Source organism: Nannospalax galili, unplaced genomic scaffold (assembly GCF_000622305.1).
Source record: "Nannospalax galili isolate Female #2095 unplaced genomic scaffold, S.galili_v1.0 scaffold488, whole genome shotgun sequence".
Taxonomy (NCBI): Eukaryota; Metazoa; Chordata; class Mammalia; order Rodentia; family Spalacidae; genus Nannospalax; species Nannospalax galili.
Genome location: NW_008360316.1, coordinates 4,114,902 through 4,140,167, shown reverse-complemented (window position 1 = coordinate 4,140,167; position 25,266 = coordinate 4,114,902). Strand labels below are relative to the sequence as shown.

Below are 25,266 nucleotides of genomic sequence, written 5' to 3'. Positions count from 1 at the left end.
ACACTGGGGACCAGGATTTCATTTAGTCTAATTTGTTGATTTATTCATGTTTTATCCAGGCCAAAAAATATGTATTTCACTTTCTTCAATGCTTCCACCAGGGGACTTTTGCATGGTGGCTAAGAGCTTACTGTCTCAAAGGACACTGTCTTTTAGGATACAGCTTTTCTTGGCAGAAGCGCTTGCACTCTCTACCCCTAAGTTCTCTTCAAGGACAGAGGACAAGTACTCAGGGGTGGGGGGTACATATAATATCTATAATCAAAGCCAAGGTGAAGGGGAACTGTGATTCTGGACTGAGTATAAGCTTTGTCCTGAAAAAGCCATATGACAACTATCATTTCAGTGAGCTGTTCCCTTTGAATGGCACAAGAAACGGAATGCCCTGATCCTTGGGAGCCAACTGGAGAAGGATGTTGCTATAATAGTCCCCTTTCTGAGTTTATGAGGAATGTATGCACATTAGTGAGAAACTGGGATGTTATAAAATAAAACCAAACAAAAACAAGGTGCTAGGGAGATGGCTCAGTCAGTGTTTCTCATGCATTGTCAGTAGCTAGGCAAAAAGGCAGGTATGGTGGCATGTGGCTTTAATCCCAGCACTGAGGAGATGGAGACAGAAGGTCTCCGGGCTTGCTGGCCAGCTCGTCTAGGTGACTGGTGAGCTCGAGGAGGTGAGTTCAGGAAGAGAGGGGTTCTTTCTTATTTGTTTTTGTACATGTGATGATCAAGTGTTTTTCTGGATTTGTATTTTTTTGGCGTAAATTCCTCAAAGTTACTTAGTTTAGGTGGATATACAATCCTTCCTGCCAACCCTATGCATCCTTCTACAAAAATGTAAAATATCCGCCTTGGTGCATCAAGCTGTTTACTAACCTGCTGAGTGTGGCATTTCATGTTATTCCAGTTGTGAGTTTTTGAGTGTTAGAAAAATCAAACAATTTCCATGTATATGAATAATAATTATATATACTTTCTACATAATAGTTATATAACTAACTTAATAAATGACACATATCTTTTATTACTGACCATTTTTACATTTGTTGTCCACTGTCTTATTGGGGATGGTTGGGATTTGTAAATAGTTCTTTTTGTTCTACTGTCATTGTTTCAGAACAATAAACTGGCATAAATGAGAGCACTCCAGTGCAAACACCACACAAGATGTGGACTGATGCTGCCTGTAACACCTTAGGCCAGCTGTTCAGTCCCCACTTTGTGGGTCCCTGTCATACAGCTCCAGTTTAGGGATTGACACACTAAGCTAGAGCTTCTGAACTGCACAGAACACTGGGGACAGAGTCAGAAACACCACTCTTCTTTGTGAGTGAAAACATGTCATTTCTGTGCCTCTTTTCTGAATTCCAGTGTCTTAGAATGGGAGGGGGAGGTCCCAGGGGTGGTCCCACCCACTCCATACATTCTGACTTCATATGTCTACAGGCCTCTGCTCCAATGTCAGTTGGGTGGGGTGCTTGGTAAAGGCCATCCCCCACCCCCATCCTGAGCCATTTCTCCCAGTGCCACCAAGCCAAACCATCGACTTGGCAGGCACAGTCACCACAGGAGAGCTGTCTCCCAGAGTGGGGAAGATCCCATTTTCTGACCTTTTCTTTCTTTTCCCCAACCTTCTGTTGAGCTTTTGAACATCCAGTCACTGGCACAGTCACGTGCATTTTCCTCGACCATCACTGAACATTCCTCACCTGAGTCCACTGAGAATATGACCACCTTTTCCAAAGATGGCTACTTTCTTCTGAACCCTACCTGTCCCAGTCTGGAGGAGAGGGAGCAGTGGCCTTTGTGTTCCAGACTACCTCTCTTCCCTCAGTGGACAGGGATGACTTCCTCTTGCCCTGCTGCTGATAACAGGCAACTCAGTTCAGGATCTCTCACACTGACTCCAGCTCTCAATGGACCTGTGCTATCATCCCCCTCACAGGCCATTCCATCTTTTTTTATTTTTTATTTTATGTGTATGCACATATTGCCTGCATGTAGATAAGTGCACCTATGTCGTGCAATGCCCAGGGAGAATAGAAGAGACCATCAGAATCCCTGGAACTGGAGTTATGGACCGTTGTTAGCTGCCATGTGGGTGCTGGGATTTGAACCCGGGTCTTCTGCAAGAACAGTCAGTGTTCTTAACCGCTGAGCCATCTCTCCAGCCCCCAGGCCATTCCATCTTAATGCTGCCTTTCAGCCCTCATAGCAACTCTCCATTTCTTCCTTGTGCACCCCCACTCAACCTACCAGTCCTCTACAAGAATCCATCAATAAGAGTCCAGTTTCATCTCAAAGATAGACATTAGCCTAACAAACCTGAGAAACATGCAAATTAAAGACATGTTCCAGGCCTCTAGAAAGGCTGGAATCAGGATTGAAAATACCAAGGACGGGAGAAGACACAGAGCAAGTGTATGACCAGGCACTGCTGGATGGAGGGGAACTCAAGATAGTCAGTTATAAACACTGTTGGCCAAAAGCTACATTAAACTGAACAAAAGTATACCTGTTTCAGTTAACAGAATGAATGCTTACGTTCAACAAAAGACATACATATAAAAATATTTATAGGAACTTCATTCATGGTAACTCCAACTGGAATACTTCAAATGCCTGTCACTAATAGAATAATTGTTTTTTGTTTTTTTTTAATAATCCATATTGACCTTTATTAGTTAATGAGGGGTGACTACTGACCAGCTGGACACAGCAGTCGCACTGCCCAAGCAGCTGGGGGAGCTTAAGTGTCTTTGTGTATGTAAATAGAGTCATGGGAGTTGGGTAGGGGATATAGGGCCTGAATTTCTTACAAAGGTCTCTGAAGGGCTTGTTTGCAAAGCAGGGTCCTGTTAAAAGTAATTTTTTTTTAATGTGGCACACTAAGCCAGGTATAGTGGTATATGCCTTTAATCTCAGCACTCAGGAAACAGAGGCAGATAGATCTCTGTGAATTCAAGACAAGCCTGGTCTAAATAGTTCCAGGCCAGCCAGAGTTACATAGTTAGACCCTGTCTCAAAAAACCAAACCAAACCAAAACTGGCATTTTTCACCAATGCAACAATAGTACAAGTAGTATGGAAGTAATTGATCACTCTCTAATTAGATTTAAGGTTGACTTCTTAGGACCAAGCACATACTTGACACTGATACCAGGCATAGGAACTGAAGCTAGACAGGTCATAGGACATAGGGAAGAGTCTAATACTAGTTTTCTATTAAGTAATTATATTAAACTGATTCCTAATGACTTAAACCCACAGATTAATGCATCTCTCAACTCTCACCAGAGAAGTCTCCTTATGCAGCAGATGGTGATTGTGCAGATGGCCAATGTGCAGAGAACAGGGGGCTGCAGAGTTTTTATCCCCACCAGGACACCTATATCAAACCTCTACCTCCCAAGACTCAGGAATCTTTGCAGATGAGGGAGAAAGATTTTTAAGAGCCAGAGGGGGTTTCCACAAGGAAACAGTCTTCCAGACAGCTGGTCAGTTACTCTTCTGAACTCACAGCAATGGCAACAGCATGCATAAGTCTTATGCAAGCTCAAACCAGACAAAATCCTAGCACAGACATGAAGTAGGTATGAAACCCCAACCCAACCTAAGGAACTTTTGGCAACCAGTGGCTTCTGGGAGGAAGAAAGACAATCTCTTTCAAAAATGAGAGTCTTGGTAGGTTAACCAGGCTCCAGGGGATGGATGCACGCTGATGGACATTTGGAGACAAATTAGACGAGGCTCCAGGGGATGGATGCACGCTGATGGACATTTGGAGACAAATACACACACACACACACACACACACACACACACACACACACACATATCAGAGTAAATTAAATTGGGGGGCAATAAGGGGGAAGTGTGGATAGGGGAGGGGATCTAAATACCAACAAATTATATTGTATGAAAATCGCAAAAATCCAGTAAAAAGCATTTTAAAATGTGGCACGCTGTTAATGGAGTTCAATAGAGTAATGAAAAATAAGAGATTATTGGGCCAGCAAGAGGGCTCAATGGGTAGAGAAGTGCTGCTGAACAAACCTGATGACCTGAACTGGACTCCCAACTGGAACCCACATAAAGGTGGAAGGAGAGACTCTATGATCTACTCCCTGAAGTTATCCTTTTACCTCCACATAGTTCATGTGGCACACACAGCCTCCCATTTCTCTCTCTTTCTCTCTCTCACACTCTCTCACTCTCACACACACACACACTCACATACAACACATACAAGTGAGTGGTTATAAGTAAATATATTTCTAAAAATTCACAGGGGGTTGGGTGGGAATGGAGTTGGATTCAGCTGGTTGAGTATTTGCTTAGCATACACAAGTCCCTGGGTTCAATCACTCTCCAGCACCACATAAAACTGGGCATGGTGGTGCACACCTAAAGTCCTACCACTTGGGAGGCAGAGACAGGAGGATCAGGAGTTCAAGGTCATCCATGGCTACAGAATGGGTTTGGGTCCAGCCTGTGCTACATAAGACCCTGTCCCAGGAAGGAAAAAATAAAAATAAAATTCCTGGGGCTCTATGTAAATTGTGCTTCAATAGCACCATAAAAAGAAATCTGTCAGGATTTACTGAATACCTTGCATGATAAGCTGTAAGAACTCCAGGGGGACTGGCCAGGTCTGGAGAGGTGACACTTCAGGCCCAGGCAAAGTGCCGTGAAAGTGAATGTTCATGCTAAGGTCAACAACCTTGGGACTGGAGAAAGCATGGTATGTCCTGCTGCAGGAAGCCCAGGTTAGCAGATGAGGCAGAGATTTCAGTTTGAAGGTGAGAGGTGGAAGGGCTGTAGGGGAGGAGTCTCTGTCATCTGTGTGTACCTACTTACTGGGGCAGCTGGTCAGTCACTGAGCAGTGTAGTGTCAGCCTGTGACTTTGTATGTGAGGTAACTACGGCTTGAATGGGTGTGCTACCATCACCCAAACTGCTCTCATGAGAAAGACCAAAGACAGGGAAAACAGGAGACGTCATGCTATGAGGCTTTCTACACCTTATGAATTTTTAGGTGCTTATCTTACCTTCCCAAAACCCAATTAAAATGTCTAGTTCAGTGGAGTGCTCCCGGCACCAAGGCTTAGAAAACACGTGGTGGCAAGGCCTAGAGGAGGGCAGTCACTTGCAGGAGCCCCTCTGTGTGCCCATCTCTCTATGAGCAACAGTGAGACCCTGCTTTCTGTTGACATTCCCTGTGGCTGGTACTGTCACCAGAGAAAAGCTGTCGCAACTGTAAAGACATGGGCATCGCTTAAAACACAAAAGCCTACCTGGTAACAGAACTAATACGCTGGGGTTTAACTCCAAGCCATATCAAATTACAGGCAAAAAAGAAAAAGGGGGGGGGGATGCTTCTTGTGAAAACCAAGACTGAAATGAACCAAAATGAATGCTGTGACTTGGCATACAGATTATTATAAAAACTTGAACAATCACTTGTTTTAAATGGGTGAAATGTAAAGCAGTTCTCCCACAAACTGAAGCCATATAAATTTTTAGAAAATGAGTCAATCATGAGATTAAAGTTGCAGTTTATAACATTTCTGTGTTTTAGTTACAAAGTCATCGTAGATCCAGCATGTCAGAGAAGGTAAACATTTTCTCCCTGTTTATGCTGTCAAAGAGGAAAGGAATTTAATACACTTTTAACCACTTAGGTGTTTCTAGATGTGCACCAGACTGAAGTTTGTACTGAAGATAAAGGAAAGTGAAAACAAACAAGTGCTGCTCTCCTGGCTCTAACATTTGCTTTAGCAACATCCAATACTCCAAGGACTTCTACCCAGCAGGATTTCCCCTCACCAGGATTTGCCATTTGCAGGGGAGCAGGAACAGAGTATGGGGAGACACAACTTCCACAGGAAGAAATTTCACCCCAAGTTTAAATGGAATACTTCCTAGAGAGAGGAACAAACATTTAACTTCTCTGGGGCTCTTATCTCATTGCTTTACATATATTCACACATATTCAGAGAGAGGAGAGGACTCACTCTGTAGCTCAGGCTGGTCTCAACCTCACAGCAATCCTCTTGCCTCAGCTGTGCAAATTGCTAGGGTGACAGGTATGAGCTACCATGCCCAACTGACAAGATATTTTAGACACATTATAAAAAGAGACCCTTTAAGTCCTTTAAACACTCTCTGAGCAAGTATGAGAGGAGAAGCAAAGGTGGAAAGTAGGCTTTAGATGTCTACACAAGGACCTCTGTATGATCCTGGTTTCTCCTACCAGCCTTATTTTAAAAATCATTAATGTAAAAGAAAAACCAAAAGCTAAAATTCCTTTAATCTGCAAAGTAGAAATTATTTAACAATTCTTTATCTTTTTTCTGGTCTATTTTGAGACAGGGTCCCTCTATAGCCCCAGCTGACCTGGAACTCACTATGTAGACCAGGCTGGCCTCGAACTCAGAGATCTGCCTGCTTCTGCCTCCCAAGTGCTGGGATTAAAGCCAAGCACCACCACACCCAGCCTTTAGCAATTCTTTTTTAAATTATTTTTTATAGTCATGTTTCATCAATAATTTTAAAATGAAAACTAAAAAAAAATAAATTCACTTCTATTGGCTGCTCCATAAAAGCCCAATAAGCAGTGATGCCAGCACAGTAATAACTAAAACTGTGGAGTCCAGTCTGGGAGGGTAGTTCAGTATAGAGTGTTTACCTATCTAACATATGGAGTCCCTGGGTTCCATCCCTAAACCACTAAATTAATTCACTTGTAAAATTACCTATGAAAAGTGTTATGCTTTTAGTAAAAATCTAAAACAATTTTAATATGCTTAAATACATAAATAGCACCTATTTTCACATGCTTCTTTCTATATGAAATGTCCATACTTAATTCTCATATTTGACATAAATAACTGAACAAAGATGTTCTTAAAAACAGACTATCAAGTGAATAGGAAAAAAAAAAAACCCTCTCATAGTCAGGTATGGTAGTACATGTCTGTAATCCCCACTCTTGGGAGACTGAGGCAGGACTGTTGATTCCAAGCTAGCGTGGGCTATATAGCAAGAACCTATCTCAAAAATAAATATATAAACTAGTGATAACAAATCCAAGCCTTAACACTCAAATTGTACAGAACTTGCCATTTTCTCATGGCAGGTGCTTCACTATGAAAAAACAGAAGTAAGCATGCCCCAGCCCTCTCAGCATCTCTCTGCAAGCCCAGGGACACTGACGTCAGTCCTGGAGTCAGGAGGCCTGTGAGATGAGAATCTGGGGTGTACACATGAGATGCACACACCTCAGCACCGCCATGCACCAACTTCCAACCAGCAAGCGAGTGGCTCCTTCCCTTTGCACATATAGCCATGGCCACACCAATGTCAGTGAGGAATCAAGCAGTTCCAATGTGGGAAGGTCTCAGATCACACATAAACTATATGCCAAGCCTTCATTTATTATGTGTTATTTGGGAAATCAGAGCCCATGTTCAAAGCAAGCATTCTATATAAACAATGTTCAAGCCACCATCCAGCCCACATAACCCTAACATAATAAAGAGAACATTATAATGTTGGGATTGCAGTAGAAGCAGCAGCAAATATGTTTAAAATTGGGAGTTTTGCTGATCCTTAAGAAATGGCTGTTCCCACGTGAAGGTCACATTCAATCATGCTGCTGAGCCAGTGTGCCTTTGACAGCTGCTCCTGTCCACGAGAGGCATCATCAGTCTGTAGTGTCTCCTAGCATTCCCTTACCTCCCACAGCGGATGCTCTGCTCCATTTTTGTAGCTCTCTAGGTAACAATTCCCAAGTCCACAGTGCTCCTGTCCTGACCTATGTGCTGGGCTTCACACATGGTAACCCAACACCTGGATATTATAGTCACATTGAACCAAATCTATCATCTCTCCATTCTATAAAGTAGCCACCCTTCCTGGATTCATGTCTCCCTGGCTGCTAGCCCTCGGTGCTAAAGCAGTATCATTCCCACCCTTTGCTTCCATCACCACCTCACAGGTGACCCACACCAAGCACCCAGGTCTGTCTGACAGCTGAACTAAGCTCTCAGCACACTCTCCTGTCCTCTCAGTCTACTTTACCTTCTGCTCAGAGTGCTGTCCCCCCTGACACTAGCAGGAAGAGGAGCCACTGCAGGAACAAGAGGAGGAAGCCTGCAGGCATCTCCTATAAACTGAAAGCCACCTCATTTTCTCCTGAGATTTCAGTGATAGAGCCTCTGTCTAGGAACCCTGCTGGTCCAGGAAGAGCTGAAGGAGAGGCACTGCTTTATCCCACAGCTCTAAAAAGCAGGTTGGAGTTCTGAATCCAGCTAGAACACTAACATACCTTCTGACAGAACCAGTGCTCATGCTGTTCTGGAAAAGCTCTCATTAGGCAGACCAAGAAGGCCACAGGGTTGAGTTCTCCACCTTCCTGAACCTGATGTCCCTCACCTGCCTCAGAATGAGCTGGAATGTATAAACACAAACGTGATCACATGTGGTAGCCAGTGTATACCTGTAATCTCAGCACTCAGGAGCCTGAGGCAGGAAAAATGAGTTCCAGGCCAGCCTACGATGCATAGAGTCACAGAGTCGCTGTCTCAAAACATACCAGCAACAACAAAATACAAACCTAGAATACATGCAATCTGGGTTAAAAACAAAAGAAACGCATAATCACATTGAAGTAATGTTCTTAGGAAAAGAGACAGCCATTAAAATAAGCAACAAGAGCTGGGTGTGGTGGTGCACGCCTTTAATCCCAGCACTCGGGAGGCAGAGGAGGGCAGATCTCTGTGAGTTCCAGCCCAGCCTGGTCTACATAGTGAGTTCCAGACCATCTGGGGCTACAGGGAGACCCTGTCTCAAAAAAAAAAAAAAAAAAAAAAAAAACAACCCAACAAGGGCTAGAGAGACAGCTCACAGCTCAGCTCAGAGGCTAAAAGCACCTACTGCTCTTCTGGAAGACCAGAGTTTAGTTCCCCAGCACCCACGTCAGAGGGCTCAATACCACCTGTAACTCCAGCTCCTCTGTGGGCACCTGTGCATGCATGCACATACACACACACACACACAAAATTGGGGGGGGGAACAAGTCTGTTTGAAAAAAAAAAAGCAACGAAACACCATCCTCTAAGATAAGAAGTCAGGTAGAAAAACCAGCCTGTGGGTACTTGATATAAAATCACTATCCACAGTTGAATAAAAAACTACCAATCCACAGAAAAACAAGAAAAGTGCAAACTCACTTTGTCTTTGTTTTACACAGAGGGATTTAGCACTCACATAAATATGAATAAAATATTGGCACGATAAGGCTACTTATTCACTTACAAAATAAACATCCATTATTTAATATGAATAACAACAGTGACTATAATATAAACAGTTACAGTAACATGAATTTAGTTTTCCAAAACATGGGCTACACAGGGCTAGTGCGAGACTTCTGTGAAGCTTTCCTTGTTAGTGGACCATCTGCACACTGTGGGTTCTGGAAGGTATCATGAGAAAGACTTGGGCTTTAAATTGGTTACCCCAGCATTTCTCAAAGGCAGCTGATGAGACATTTTATTCCTAAGATGAGTTACCAACATGGGTAAGCAATGCTGGTAACACATCTATAATCACTGCTAAAAGCTGAGACCACATTATACACATATGGGTAATTTGCATAGACTCCATAAATCCTATGGATTCTCTCTAGGTTATTGTTCAGTTATATTTCCTTTCCTTACTGTTTAATTTCATGGAATGAAATTTGAAATAATTCCTAGAGATAAGCTTACGGGGAACACTATAAAGTCACTACGACATCATCTTCTGCCCCATGTGACTCCTACCAGTTTTGCCCTGTCTCACTTACTCTTGCTCAGCAACTGACCTGCACATATGGTCCAACCCCAGGGCTCACCACTGCTTCTGCAGCACCCTGTGTACAACTACCACCTCCCCGTGCCCCATGGCTGCTATCTTGATTCACACCACCATCAGTTTGCCAAGGCACCAGACACCCTAGAATTGGTCTCCCAAAGTTTATTCTTTACTCCATACACTGGAACCAAAATCATCTTCCAATAATTTTAAAGCTTTTCTATAAATAGCAAGAATATACTTTAATAAAGTGGATGAAGTCACCAGCCACACAGCCACCCACGATTTAAGAAATAAAATACTATTATAACTTACATGGTCCCAGTCCTCAGCCAGTGGGGCACACTATACTGTGTTTGTGACTCCTTCACTTCGCAGTCTTAATGTGTATCTGTGACAATACACTGCTCAGCTTTACATGACTGAACTGATATGAAAGCTCTACTTAGTCTGATTGCTAAGAAACTCATTTACTTTAACCTCACCTATGCTGTTGGGTTCAGCAGCTCTATTCCTTGGTTTCCCTTCTGAATAGCGCTTCTCATCTCCCTGCTGACAATGACCTGGTTTCCTTACAGAATCTTCCCTGCTCTACTTTTCAAAGTCATTCACAATGTGTTCTAAACTTTCCTATTTGGAATCCCTGGGACAGAGTCCACCAGGCAGAGAAAGTACATGTTCACTAGGTTGTACAGAGGAGCTCAACTGTTGGTCAAAGGGTGTGTTCACATCCAACTTTACTAAATAATGCCCAACTCTTCCCAAAGTGGGGAGCCACTCTGCATTCTTGCCTGCAGTGTGACAGTCCTGTGACGCCACATCCTTCCCAACCTGGTATTTTCAACTGGTTTATTTTCTCCCAGACTGATGAGAGTAAAGTGGTACCAGGATGTGGTTTAAGTCAGCATTCCTTGATCAATACCGAGATCATTTCATGTGGTTCACTGCAAGCCTTTTGTCCTTTCAAACTATTTAAAAAATATATCCTCTTTCAGGATGTCAAGTTTTATGCTTTTTACCACAATCAAAACAAAAAAGAAAAATAAAGCAGAAAAGGAGAAAGAAAATAGGTGTACTGAAATATCAACTTCTACTTTGTAGGTCTCCATTTTTTAGATGAATAAATTTGCTTATTTTAATATTATACTTAATATTTTAAAATTTTAATGTAGTTAAATTTGTCTTCTGCTTTACATTTTACAGCTTCTGGATCGTACGTGAAGTATTAGATGCTTTGGATATAAGAAAAGCTATCACAAGACATCTGCTGCATTCTGTACTTTGCATGTTTGCGCTTGGACCTGCTTTATGTTTTACATGTTATGTGAGGTAGGATCTGCTTTTCAGATCTTCGCTATGCATGCGGTTTTATAAACCATCCACAGGTGTACTGAGTCTGCCTTTGGGTTCCTGTTGGGTTCTGTCTGTCTTCCCTCCAGTGTCTCTGGATTTCAAGCTGCTCTTTATTTTTTTTTAACATTTTATTTATTATTTTTATTTTATGTATATGAATATATTACCTCCATGTATGTAAGTGCACCTCTATCATGCAATGCCCACAGAGGTCAGAAGAGGGTGTCAGAACCTCTGGAGTTACAGACAGTTGTAGGCCGCCATGTGGGTGCTGGGAACTGAACCCCGGTTCTCTGTAAGAGTAGTCAGTGCTCTTAACTGATAGGCCATCTCTCTAGACCCCACCCCCTAAAGCTGCTCTTTGTTGTGTTATTTTGTGATGCAGAGTATTGATCCTAGAGCTTTGTGCATGCTAAGCCAGTGCTCTATCACAGAGCTACACTGCCAGCCCTTAGAGGTGTATCTGAATCCCAAGTGACAAGTGCAACAACTTGTAGCTGTTCTTTAAAATTCCTGAAGAGGGCTGGCAAGATGGCTCAGTATGTAAAGGGGCTTGCTGCCACGTCTGACAACCAGAATTTGATTCCCCAGAACCCATGTGGTGAAGAAAAGGACTCCTGCAAGTTGTCCTCTCACCTCCACAAGCACATCATGGCATACAGGCGTGCGTACACACAATAAATGCATGCAAAAAATCAAAATTCCTGACTATTCCTGGGCTCAAGCCCATAAACTTGCATAATTAGCTTGTTAGATTCAAATAAGCAAGCACAAGGAATTACATTAAAATGACATCACAGTAAATGTTCACATTTTATGGGGAAATGTGACATCTTTTTTCTATTAAATCCTTGTTAGCCATAAGTATGACTGAGTTAGCTCTTTAGGAAATCACTTGAGGTTAGCTTCGATCACTTTCTACAGAAATGTAAAACATGCTTTTAAAAAGTTTTTTAGTATATATTCTGCGCTTTTTGATACAAAATAACACAGGTAAAATTCTTTTCAGTTTGCTAATTTTAACACACTGCACGTGCAGAGAAGTTGTTTACCCTTCTCAGTAATCCCCCCGGCACTGAGGACCGAACCTAGGGCCTTTGAGCTCTACCACTGAGCTAAATCCCCCCCCCTCCCCGGTAATTTTAACAACATGCCTGGAGATGCTTTGATTTTATCTCCAGTGATGGACCATCTGCAAATAATGACAATTTGTTCCTTCCCAGCACTACTCTCTGATGAGTGCTCCATGTAAGTACTCCAGGTCTTCCTTATTTTTGTTTTTATGAGTATTTTACAGGCTTGATGAGGGAACTGACAAACAGATGAGGAAATGTGGAAGTCTCCACATAGGAAGAGTATAATATCAGTGCAGCTCTAAATAAACTCCCAGACATTAAACACCTAAAATATAAAAGGACAAGTCTTAGCTCAGCCTAGTTGCACAGGTTTGTTATCCCAGTTACTCAGGAGGCAGAGGCAGGAGGATTCAAACTTCAAGGACTGAGCTACAAGATGAGCTCAAGATCACCCTGGGCAACTTGATGAAACCCTGGCTCAAAACAAAGTAAAAAGAGGGCTGAGTATACAACACTGTGGTTGGTGCCTGTCCACACACCGTGGATTCACTCTGTAGCCTACACATTGACAACTACTGACCACGAATGTGGGAGGGAATCCCAGGGAACGGGAAGCCTTCATTTTTTCTCAAAAGGATCTAGGACAAGGAAAAGACTTTCCATCATCCTTCCATTAATTTAAAAAAGGTAGACTGATCACTTTTCAGAATTTGTTTCCATGTGTACAGAAGAAAGCTGAGTTTTCATGAGTGGTATAACTACATCATAACTTAGAGTGGCACCCCATCAACTGTATAATCTTTAGGTTTCCATGTTATCAGTTTTAAAAAAAAGTGTAATTAAAAAAAAAAAAAGATGCAATAAAGAAAGGTAACAAGGTAGGAACTCAGTGCAGCTGAAGTTGAAGTTCTACACTGTGGAAAGCATCCCAGCCCTCCTGATCTGGGTCTTTCTCTGAGTGCCCCCCTTCCTGCTTATGCCATAACTACCTGGAGCTCAATGTGTATTAACTTTTTAAGTAAGCTAAGTGGAATCCTGGCTGAGCACAAAAAACACACAAGCCCCAAAGTCCACAAATCAGGCAAAAGCTAGTAAAACCTGGGAAACTGCTACTATTATTTATTCTATAGTTCAAAATTTCTTTTTATCCCTACCAATTTTCACTAATATGGATAGTCAAGAACTCAAGGTCACAGATTACAACAAGAAATTAGGTGGGATCAAAAATGGGTAATTAGGGCTAGGGTGTAGCCCAGGGGAAGAGTTCATGTTTAGCTTGCACAGGGACACCACACATACAGAGACACACATGTACACACACATGTACAGGTACTTATTGTGATCTGTATTTGGAGAGATGGTTCCGCTTCTAAGACAATCAGAATCTAATGACAAGGCGCATCATAAAGGTCAAATGCCTCCTCACTTGTCTGTACCTATGAGCCATTTCTGTACATATTCATGCCTGAAGAGCCAATGATCTGGTGGACAGTTATAGTTTCAGGATTAACTTAGCCTCTAGCACAACATCTTCTGGTATCCAGTCTTTTAACTTGGTATTATGCCTTCCACAATTTATGGAATTCTCTTACATTAGGCTCCTTATTGGACAGACTAAGCAGGAAAGAAACAAACCTGGACTCAGTTGTTGCCAGCCATCTCACTGTCTAGACAGGGGAAATGAAACAAACCCAGAGAACAGAGCCGAGAACAGGAAGGAGACACATTTCCCAAGATGCTGTGGGAGAGCTAGATCCATCTTAGCTGGAACTAGATGCATTCTGCACCTTCCAGTTATAAGTCTCAACAAATTCCCTTTCTGCTTTAGCCAACTGTGCTGGGTTTCTATCACCTGCAACTGAGAGCACCTCAGGAAATACAAGAGTCCACACTGTCGAGTCAGCGTTCTTTCCACGGGAACCTGGGTGTAATGCACAAGTCTAAAGTGGCTTTCGATCTCAACACAATCACTACCTATATAATCTTGGGTGGGGATATGTATGAACCTCAATATGAGCCCCAATGAGGGGACATGACTTAAAAGACTGGGCTGGTTTGAGAGTTAAATAGGAGTTCTTTTCCCAAAGCAAGAGGTGGAGTTAGGTATCTAGAGCTCAATAAATGTAACAGTACTCCTGCACTATAGCCCAATAGGGCACTAAATGAGACAGGACATTAAGCATCTAGTACAATCTCTGGTACAATGTAAAGTACTCAATAAATGTTAAGTTTTCTTTGTGCTGAAAACTATTAGAGATTAGGGATTTCAAGCCCCCTGGGGGAAGTGATTACAACCTAGAGAAACACAAGCAGAGTCATCTGACAGCATGACAGGATCAAATGTAGGACTCACAGTGTTCGGAACGTAGGGCAAGCCATAAAACTGCTCCTGTGTTTCTTTGAGAATGTCTGTGGTTGATTTCCTCAGGGGATGCTGGCCATGGTATATTTGATCCAGGGCAGCATAAAAGACCTAGGCAAACAAAAACCTCTATTTAGCTTTGGTAGTCCATCCTGTATTTAAGATGTGGTTGGCCAAGATGTCCTAAGTGCACTGGAATGGCAATTATGAACCACAGCAGAAAACACTCAGAAATATCATACATATTATTTGAGATGTATTCTGTACCACACAGATGACCAGTCGAAGACTGAAAGGAATGCACTCAAGTACTTCATAATTAAAACTGTTGTGCAATTTTGAACCTTATCCATAAGGTACTCTTATGTACAATGCTAAATTTGTGGCCACAAAACTGGAAATATGTAGTTAAAAATATAAAAAAATAAAGAATTGTAACTCTTAAATTTGTGGCTCCCTGAGTCCAGCAACTTCTGTTTGGCTTCTTCCTGGGTCCTGGAAAATCTGAAATGAGAGGCGTGAGATGGTCAGAATCCTAGTTGGGGACCAGAGGTGAAAGAAGCAGTAAGAGAGGAAGAAGGAACAGCAAAAGCGTGTGATGGGAACTCTGCCACGGCTGCTGCAGCGTTGGAGCAAGGGCCACCTCAGGCCGCACACCTGTGTCAGGAAGCACAAAGGAAGCAGCTGCCACAGAGGGGCAACTGTACTCAACCAGGGGACCATGGCAGGATCCCTCACCTCTGCGTAGAGGAAAAGGGGCCGCTGGAATGTAATAAACAAAGCATCAAAGGAAATTTGAACATGAAACCTGCTGTTCAGAAAGCACTGAGAGCTAAGTTTACACAGAAAATCTACAGGAAAGGGAAAGTGGTTTTCATTAGAACATTAGACTTCAGTATTAACATGGCTTGGGATTTACCTGACAAGATAGCTGAAGGAGATATTTAAGGAGAAAAGTGTGACATACAATTCCACCTCTGAGATCTAGCTTTCTGATTCAGAAATGAAATCTGCATAGAATGTGCAGCTGTTGACTTGAAAGAAGAGAGGATTAGTAAAGATAAAAGAAAAAATATAAATTACCTCTGGATGTTGGCTTCACCTACATATAGAATTATGGTTCTAAATTATAAAGCTAAGTTTAAGCCTTCTCTAGAAAAATACAGGCATTTTCTGACTATAAGTATTATGTTCCTCTAACTGGTAATCTAAACATATAGCTAAACGCAGCACTTTCAATTCTATATAATGAGTGACAATGTGCATATATAACCAGAGAAACCAAAATTATTCACCTGTGTCTCACCGATGATTCTAACAGTAAATGACTAGAACCTGAAAGTTAATTCTGCCTAAACTGAGGAGGCTGTTTTATGTCCTAGTCTACAAACAAGTCAGAGCTTCATTTCTTCAATTACACCCTTTAAAAATGATACAAATGTGGATTTTTTGTTGTACAAGCAAAATAAATGTATATTTATTGCATGCTTATTTGCTGATAAGCCAAACAATTCTTAAGTTATCAATCTATCTGCCCATCCAGTGCTTATGTTCAGCATTCCTGGAACCAAGAGGCTTACACCACATCAAATAACCCAGCCTGCTTTTAAAACAATGCATGACAAAAGGGATTGCACAATTTCTAGACGCCAACCCCAACTCGAATCAGCTCCCTCCTTTCCACCCATCTGTCTCCATCTCACAGATGCAAAAGCAGGACATAGCACCTCAGCTGGGAGGAATCTTTCCTCTCTCTGGGGTCTATTTTTTAATGAGGAGGAGGGAAGGGCTGGCTTCCCATGTTAAAAGAAAATCATTGAAACAGCTGTTCAAAAAGAAAGCCCTAACAGACTGCTAAAAGAGAAGTCTTCTACCGTACATACCAGCAAATCAAACGTGCCAGGGGGTGGCAGCATGTGCTTGTGATTCCAGCACTGGGGCTGAGCAGGAAGATCGCAAGTTCAAGGCCAGCCTAGGCATTTATTGAACGCATGTCTCAAAGAAAACCAAAGGAAAAAAAGACTTCCCAGGCAATACTAATCTTTAAAAAGAATCCAAAAGGCTTAAAATTGTATTCATGTGCATGGACACTGAATAATGTCAATTAAATGAAAACTCATGGTCATGTGCTCATAATTACTCTCCTCACTGAAGTCAGTGACTGAACTCAGGACTCGTGCATGCTGTTACTGTACTACACCCCAGCTGTAAAATAGACATGCCAAGATGCAACCAAAATAGAACTCACTCACTACTTTCTAAGGACTGAATTTTTTTTTTTTTTTTTTTTTTTTTTTGTCTTTTTGAGACAGGGTCTCCCTGTAGCCCCAGCTGTCCTAGAACTCACTATGTAGACCAGGCTGGCCTTGAACTCACAGAGATCCGCCTGCCTCTGGCTCCCAAGTGCTGGGATTAAAGGAGTGCACCACCACACCCGGCTAGGACTGACTTTTTAAAAATCTCGGAGCAACTGAAGAACGGCTTCCCTCTGACGCAGCTGTTACAAAGGATTGTTCAGATGTAAGGCGAGTGTGCATGCGCTGCTGACACAGCTCTCAAGATCTATGGACAGTAAGACTCCATAAACAATCTCAGTAACTACAAATATCTGAACATCTGGCAACGGAGACCTGGCATCCAGATGGCTCATAAAAGTTTTGTCTTCATCTGGTAACCCAGGAAATTGGCTGTAAATATTATCTAACTAATGGTAATCACTGTTTAAACTTTGTATCTCAGACCACAATTTGTTTTAAAAGATAAAAACTGAATAATAATACTTACAGTTGGGTCTGAGTCCTAACTTAGTTGCTGAGACATGTGACTTAGAAGTTTTGTAACTGTTCTGGGCTTTGATTTCCTTGATGAAAATGGGAAATAACCTTATTTCACAAGTACCTCATAGGACAGTGAGTGGATTTAATGAGTCAATTTTGGCCAGGTTCTTTGAACTGAGAAGAAAGATATTTTAGAAGCATAATTATTATAATGAATGCATAGCACTGGGATAATGACTCTGGAAAACTGAGCACAGTGGTATATACACATACCTGAAGTTGCATATCCGCGGCTGCACAAACCTTCTTAGATTCACAGAGACGAGACACCATAGCTTTTGGCAGCGGCTTCATAAAACAAAACAATTCACACGTGAGTAAACTGGTGTTAGTAAGCCACAGCACCTTGTGAACTTAAAAATACAATTAAATGGAAAAATGAATGGCAGATCTGATTATTCTTTAAAAACAACTTTCAAATATTTCAGTTGACAGGACAACATGGCTGAAGACACTCCATTTAATTGTGAGAAGTGCTCAGTGTCAAATCAGAGTCTGCACATGAAAACACAGGATTACAGGGAGAGACAGCATTGGCACTGATCTTTCAAATCTACTTAAACCCCAAAGGGGATACTTCTGTTCCTTTGTTTCCAAGGAGTATGTTCAAGAGCGCTCTTAACTTTCAAGTGCAGGCAGTAACTGACGATAGGCCTAAAAGATTAAAATGTCAAGAACTAAACACTAATCCACAGCATGGGGCCAGCCAGTGCTGAAGCGGGACTGATAATCCTAACAGGTGTGATGATGAACTTCCGCTCTCATTTTTCCAACCTGGATGGACTGCAGAGTTTGGGTATGATACAGTGTACCTGTATGACTGGGGCTTTCTCTGTGAGACTGGTTAGACCTAGTCCTATGACACATATATCCTCTTGAAAAAAATCTAATAATGTAGTTGGGTGAATAAGTATTTTCTTCAGTTTTTAAAAAATCATTATTATTGATGTTTACTGAAGAAAACTACCACATTATACATATCTGCTTATGTAAATAAAGCCCCTCTGCAGAGTAATGTGTTATATATGAGACCAGTGGCAGGTGACTGAGTAGCTAGGTACTGGCCATGAAAACTTTGGAGACACCTTCAACTAGAACATTAGCCACCTCAGAATGCAATCTGTAGTCTCAGACGGGACAGAGATGATGCCTAGGCCACAAACTGCAAAGGTAAATTGTGGCCAGAGAGGCCCCTATGTACAAAAAAGGGAACCTCTCTGCCCTGGTTTGCTTTCTTTGTTGCTGTAATAAAACACCATGACCAAAAGCAACGTGGAGAGGAAAGGGTTTATTTGGTTTACATGTCCCAATCACAGTCCATCATTGAGAGAAACCAAGGCAGAACTCAAGGCAGAAACCTGGAGGCAGGAACTAAACGGAGGCCATAGAAGAACATTGATTACTGGCTTGCTTCCCGTGCATTGCTCAGCTACTTTTCTTAAATGGCCCCATCTCCCCCCGGGACACCACTGCCCACAGTGAGCTGACCCTCCTCCATCAATTAGCAAAAGAGAAATGTCTCACAGACATGCCCATAGGCCAATCTGATCTTGGAAATTCTTTAGTTGAGGTTCTCTCTTTACAGGTGACTAGTTTGTGTCAAACTGACAAAAACTAACCAGAACACTACCAAACTGAAGACAACTCTGGCAGACATTGTACATTTGTCTAACAGGATCAAAACCAGCACAAGCCACAGGAAAGACAAAGGCCCACAGCTCAATATACCTCCCTTATCTGCATAAAACTGAAGCCTCCCAGTTCTGAGGCCCCAGAGGAATTATCTAAGAGTTTACTGCTTTTTTGGCTTTTTCTCTTTTTTCCTTCCCTCTTTTTACTATACTTTTAGCAGTATTTTTACTTTACGATATTTAAAAGGCTTTGTTTATATTCTCCTTCATACATTTGTATGATCTGTTTATGTATTTAATCACTGGGCAATCTTTTTCTTTTTATATTTTTAATTCCTTTTTCTTTTTTTTGCCCAGTGTTCCCTTCCTGTCCCCTCCACTACATGTTTAGTAGACTTTTTACTTTATTTTTTAACTTTTTAGTCTACAGTGTTATTTTTATTTATTTTTTAACTTTTTAGTCCCCAGTGTTGAGAAGTCTCTTTTCCTATCTCTTGCTCTTTTCTCTGCCACTTAATAACATTCTTTTAGTCCCCTCTGCTGTTGCCCTTCCCCTGCCTGCCTCCTTCAACTCATTCACTGTTTCTACACTTACCCTACTCATTTTGTTTCATGGCACATTCTATATTAGTTTCAGTATTTTCAGGATTTGGGGTTGTTGGAAATGCATCAACTTTAAGTGTAGCTCTGCATCTTGCACAGTCTGATGCTGTTACATTCAATGACCTTGAATGTAAGTGGCCTAGAGCCACTGATAAAAAGATGTAGGGGCTGGAGAGATGGATCAGTGGTTAAGAACTTGCAGAGGACCTGGGTTTGATTCCCAGCACCCACATGGTGGCTAGCAACCATCCGTAACTCCTGTTCCAAGAGATCTGACGCCCTCTTCTGAATTCCAAGGGCATTGCATGACACAGGAACACTTGCCTCTGTGCAGGCAATATACTCATACACATAAAATTAAAAAATATTTAAAAATAAATAAATAAAAATAAAAAGATGTAGATTGGCTGACTGGGTTGAAAAGAAGATCAAACTCATTCTCGAAGGGACATACCTCACTAGCAAAGACACTCATAGACTGAATATCCAAGGACAGAAGTCAATCAAGCAATAGAAGGTAAAAACAAGCTGCCATGGCTATTCTGTTATTCTGTTTTGGTTTTTGTTCTTGTGTTTGTTGTGAGACAGGGGCTCCCTGTAGCCCCAGCTGGCCTGTAGACCAGGCTGGCCTAGATCTCACAAAGATCCACTTGCCTCTGCCTCCCAATTGCTGGGATTAAAGATGTACGCCAACTCGCCTGTCTTTTTTTTTTTTTTTTTTTTAAGTCTTGGCTATTCTGATTCCTGATAAAGTAGAGTTCAAACATAAAGCAAAAGAGATAAAGACTTTCACTACAAATTAAGCAAGAAAACAATCAATCAAGAAACCCTAACAACTGTTAAGTACATATGGACTGAACATTAGGGATCCTCATTTCATAAAACAAATAGTAATGGACATAAAATGTCAGATCTGATACAATGATAGTAGTGACCTCAATACCCACTTCTCATCTGTAGATGGGTCATATAAATAGGAAATTAATACAGAAACAGCAGAGTTAAGCAACACTGTATACCAACAGAATACCACAGATACCAACAGAATATTCCACCCAACAGATATAGAAGACAATTATGCTCAGAAGCCCCATTTAGCTTTCTCTAAAATAAACCACATTCCAAGCCAGAAAGCAAGTCTTAATAAACAGAGTCGAAATAATTTATATCTTTTCTGACCATTATGGAATAAAAGTAGACATTGATAGCAAGAGAAACTATACAAACACCTGAGGAGTCTGCACAGTACAGTCTTGAATGATCAGTGTGTTATTGAGGAAATCAGAGAAGAAACGGAAAAGTTCCTAGAACCAAATGAAGATGAAAGCACAACTTACCAAAACCTTTGGGATGCAGCTAAGGCAGCTGGTTCAAAAAGCTATCAATGCTCACATTAAAAAATCAGAAAGATTTCACACAGATAACCTAATCATGCACCTCAAGGTGTTAGAAAAACAAGAACAAGTCAAATTCAAAAGCAGGAGTGGCAAGAAATATAAAGATAAGAGTAGAAATTACTGAAAAAGAGATGAACAGGACAATCCAGAGAATCAATCAATCAGAGCTGATTCTTTGAAAAACTTAACAAGACTGACAACCCCCTAGGCAAACTACCCAAAATAAAGAGAAGACCCACATTCATGAAATTAGAGACGAGCAGGGATGCTACAACAGATTCTAACTAAATCCAGAGGATCATTAGGAAATACTCGGAAAACTTATACTACAAATCACTTGAAAATCTAATGGAAAAATTCCTAGGTATACCTGACCTAACAAAATTAATATTAATAAAATTAATAAAAAAAGATGTAAACAACTCATGCAGATTAATAACAAGTAACTAGATTGCAACAATAATAAAGTCCACCCACAAAGAAAAGCCCAGTACTGAATGGATTCATGGTCCGCTCCTACCAAATTGTATGGAGCGAACGAACACCAATATTCCTCAAACTGTCTCACAAAACAGAAACAAAAAGAATACTACAAAACACATACTACTGAGCCAGTATTACCCTGATTCCAAAAACTGATGAGGACGCAACTAAAATTTTTAAAAAGACCAATTTTCCTGCTGAACATGGATATAAAAACATTCTCAAATAAAATCATTGAAAATTGAGTTTAAGAACACATTAAGAAGATGATACACTGCTGGCCCCACGCTCTGCTTCCCTGGGCCTGCACAACCCTCAGGCCTCTCTCCAGGGTAAGTCCATCCTGCCCCTTGACGCCCCCACCCTCATTCACCCTGCCATCTCCCCGCAGGTCTCGCCTCCTAGCCTGGGTCCTGTCCCATTCCTTGTCTTGGCGCCCCAGACACCTGGGGAACCACCAGTGCTTCCTGATCCTTTGCATCCAGCCCAACTCAGTTCCTTCTGGAGTCCCCATGCACACTACTCCTGGGCCTGGCCCCGACCTCACCTCCCTCTGCTTCCCTAGGCCTGCACTACCCACCTGCCTCTCTCCCAGGAGCCCTCCAGCCTGGTCCCACCCTCACTTGCCTCTGCTTCCCTGGGCCTGCACGACCCTCCAGCCTCTGCCCTGGATGCCAGGGCTGACCCGTCCGCTTCCTGATCCTTGACATCCAGACCAACCCAGTTCCTCAGTGCAGTCCCCAGGAGCCCCCTTGGGGCCTCTTCCCGCACCCATCTCCCTTTGCATCTCTGGATGGCATGGCCACCAGCTGCCCTAGACCAGCATCTTTCCTGGGCCCTGCTCCCAGGCCAGTCCAACCCCCAAATTCCTGAGAAAATAATCTTTCCTGGAGTTCCTGATCCTTGACATCCAGACCAACCCAGTTCCTCAGTGCAGTCCCCAGGAGCCCCCTTGGGGCCTCTTCCCGCACCCATCTCCCTTTGCATCTCTGGATGGCATGGCCACCAGCTGCCCTAGACCAGCATCTTTCCTGGGCCCTGCTCCCAGGCCAGTCCAACCCCCAAATTCCTGAGAAAATAATCTTTCCTGGAGGGATCCAGAGGATCCAGGCCTTAGGAGAAAGCCTGAAATCATCTGACCTTCATCTCAATTGGGCCTCTGTGGGAACTCCTGAAGACAAAATCAATCTGGCCACTCCACTATAAAATTGAAAGAGAGAAATGGAAGCTTAGACTAACCAGCTTTTCATGCCCCAATAGTAAACTACAAAGACACATAAAGTTCACAAAAACAAGTAGACCTAAACTTGAAGGCTTGAGTCTCACACAAGAATCAGAAACTACAAAAGAAATTCACATGTCAAAATCACACACAAAAAAAAATAACATGAAAAACCAAAATAACATATCCCCACTAAATACAAATAGTCCTATAGAGGAGTACAATGAGAACCACCTAGAGATAATGCAGGACATGGAACTCAAAAGAAAAATTATAAACATGATAAAAGAATTCAATGAATTTAAAGAACACACAAACAAATCAAAGAATGAAGGAAGACAGGTATAAACTTCTAAATGAATTCAGAAAAGAGCTAAAAATATTGAAGACTACTCAGGCTGAAATGAAGAAGGAAGTGAAAGACTCAGTAAGCCAATTAAAAACAACAGGAGAAAGCCTCACCAATAGGATGAATGAGATGGAAAACAGAGTATCAAGACTGGAAGATAAAGTGGAGGAACTCTACCACTCAAGCAAAGATTATGAAATATTTAAGAAATCACAAGAACGGAACATGCAGGAATTGTGTGACACCATAAAAAGACGAAACTTATGAATCATAGGCAAACAGGAAGGAGAAGAATACCAAGATAATGGCATGGACCAGATCTTCAACAAATCGTGGGAGAAAATTTCCCAAAATTAAATAAAGACATGCCCATACAAATACAAGAAGCATATAGAACAACAAACAGACAGGACCAGAACAGAAACTCTCCACAGCACATCGTAGTAAAAACACTAAACATACAGAACAAAGAATGGAAAAAACATACCAAGCAAATGGTACTAAGAAAAAAGCCATTCAAATATCTGACAAAATAGACTTTAAAATAAAACTAATCAGAAGAGATAGAGGGCCACGTAATTCTGATCAAAGGAATAATAAAACAAGAAGATATTACAATCATGAACATATATTCACCAAACTCTGGTGCACCCAACTTCATAAAAACAATACTACAGGACTTTAAGACCCAGATTAATCCCAACTCATTAAAAGTATGGGATTCAATACCCTACTGTCTCCATTACATAGGTCAATAGGGCAGAGAGTTAACAGAGAGACAGCTAAAATAAACAATACCATATATCAAATGGACTTAACAAACATCTACTGAGTATTCCACCCAAGCACCAAAGGACATACTTTCTACTCAGCACCCGATGGAACCTTCTCCAAAATCAACCATATACTGGGGCACAAAACAAACCTCAACAAATAAAAAAAGATTGAAATAATTCCATGCATTCTATCAGACCACAATGCAATAAAGCTTACAATCAACACCGGAAGAAGCCCTAATCAGCACATGAACACATGGAGATTAAACAACACACTCCTGAATGATGAACGGGTCAAAAGAGACATTAAGAAAGAAATAAAAGTATTCCTGGAACTAAATGAAAAGGACAATACAACACAACAAAACCTCTAGGACACAATAAAAGCGGTCCTTAAAGGGAAGTTTATAGCTCTAAGTGCCTACATCAAAAAAATGAGAAAGAACACAAATAAATGAGTTAACACTGCAACTCAAGACACTTGAAAAGCAGCAGGAAACGAACCCCAAACCCAGGAGACAAGAAGAAATAACAAAAATCAGGGCAGAAATTAATGAAATTGAAACAAAGAAAACAATACAAAGAATTAACAAATCCAAGAGCTGATTCTTTGAAAAGATAAACAAGATTGACAGACCGCTAGCCCAGTTAACCAAAAGAAAGAAAGAGCACCTCCAAATCAACAAAATCTGAGATGAAAGGGGAAACGTCACAACAGACGCCAGAAAATACAGAACATTATAATGGAATACCTTAAAAACCTATATGCTACTAAAGGCATGGGAAGCATCAAAACTAAACCAAGAAGAGATTAACAGCTTAAACAGACCTATAACACAAAAAGAAAATTGAAACAGTAATACAAAACCTCCCGACTGAGATGGAAAGCCCAGGACCAGATGGATTTACAGCAGAATTCTATAAGACATTTAAAGATCTGCATCCAATACTACTTAAATTTATTCAAAAAAATAGAAAGGGAGGGAAACCTTCCAAATTCCTTCTATGAAGCCAGCATCACCCTAATACCAAACCCAGGGAACAATACAACCAAAAAAGAAAACTATAAATCCTTAATGAACATGGGTCTATATCCTTAATGAACACAGATGCAAAAATTCTCAACAAGATACTTGCAAACCACATACAGACACATATCAAAAAGATCATCCACCATGATCAAGTCGGCATTATCCCAGAGATTCAGGGATGGTTCAATATACGTAAGTCATAAATCATATAAATGGGCTCAAAGACAAGAATCACATGGTCATCTTAATAGAAGCAGAGAAGACTTTGACAAAATTCAACATGCT

At 41.5% G+C, this 25,266-nt stretch overlaps 1 protein-coding gene across 3 annotated transcripts in view; it reads right to left on the bottom strand.

Annotated features, from left to right (window-relative positions):
• Mipep (mitochondrial intermediate peptidase) overlaps nucleotides 1-25,266 on the bottom strand; it is a 176,035-nt gene that overhangs the window by 58,148 nt on the left and 92,621 nt on the right. For 2 of the 3 annotated variants that reach the window (XM_008824997.3, XM_029559583.1), the window contains exons 15-16: nucleotides 17,703-17,777; nucleotides 14,644-14,763 (exon numbers count right to left, since the gene is read on the bottom strand). The exons of the other annotated variant lie outside the window; for it this stretch is intronic. In XM_008824997.3, coding sequence (XP_008823219.1) covers nucleotides 14,644-14,763; nucleotides 17,703-17,777 — 195 coding nt within the window. The remainder of the gene's footprint in view (nucleotides 1-14,643; nucleotides 14,764-17,702; nucleotides 17,778-25,266) is intronic. 3 annotated transcript variants of the gene reach the window in all.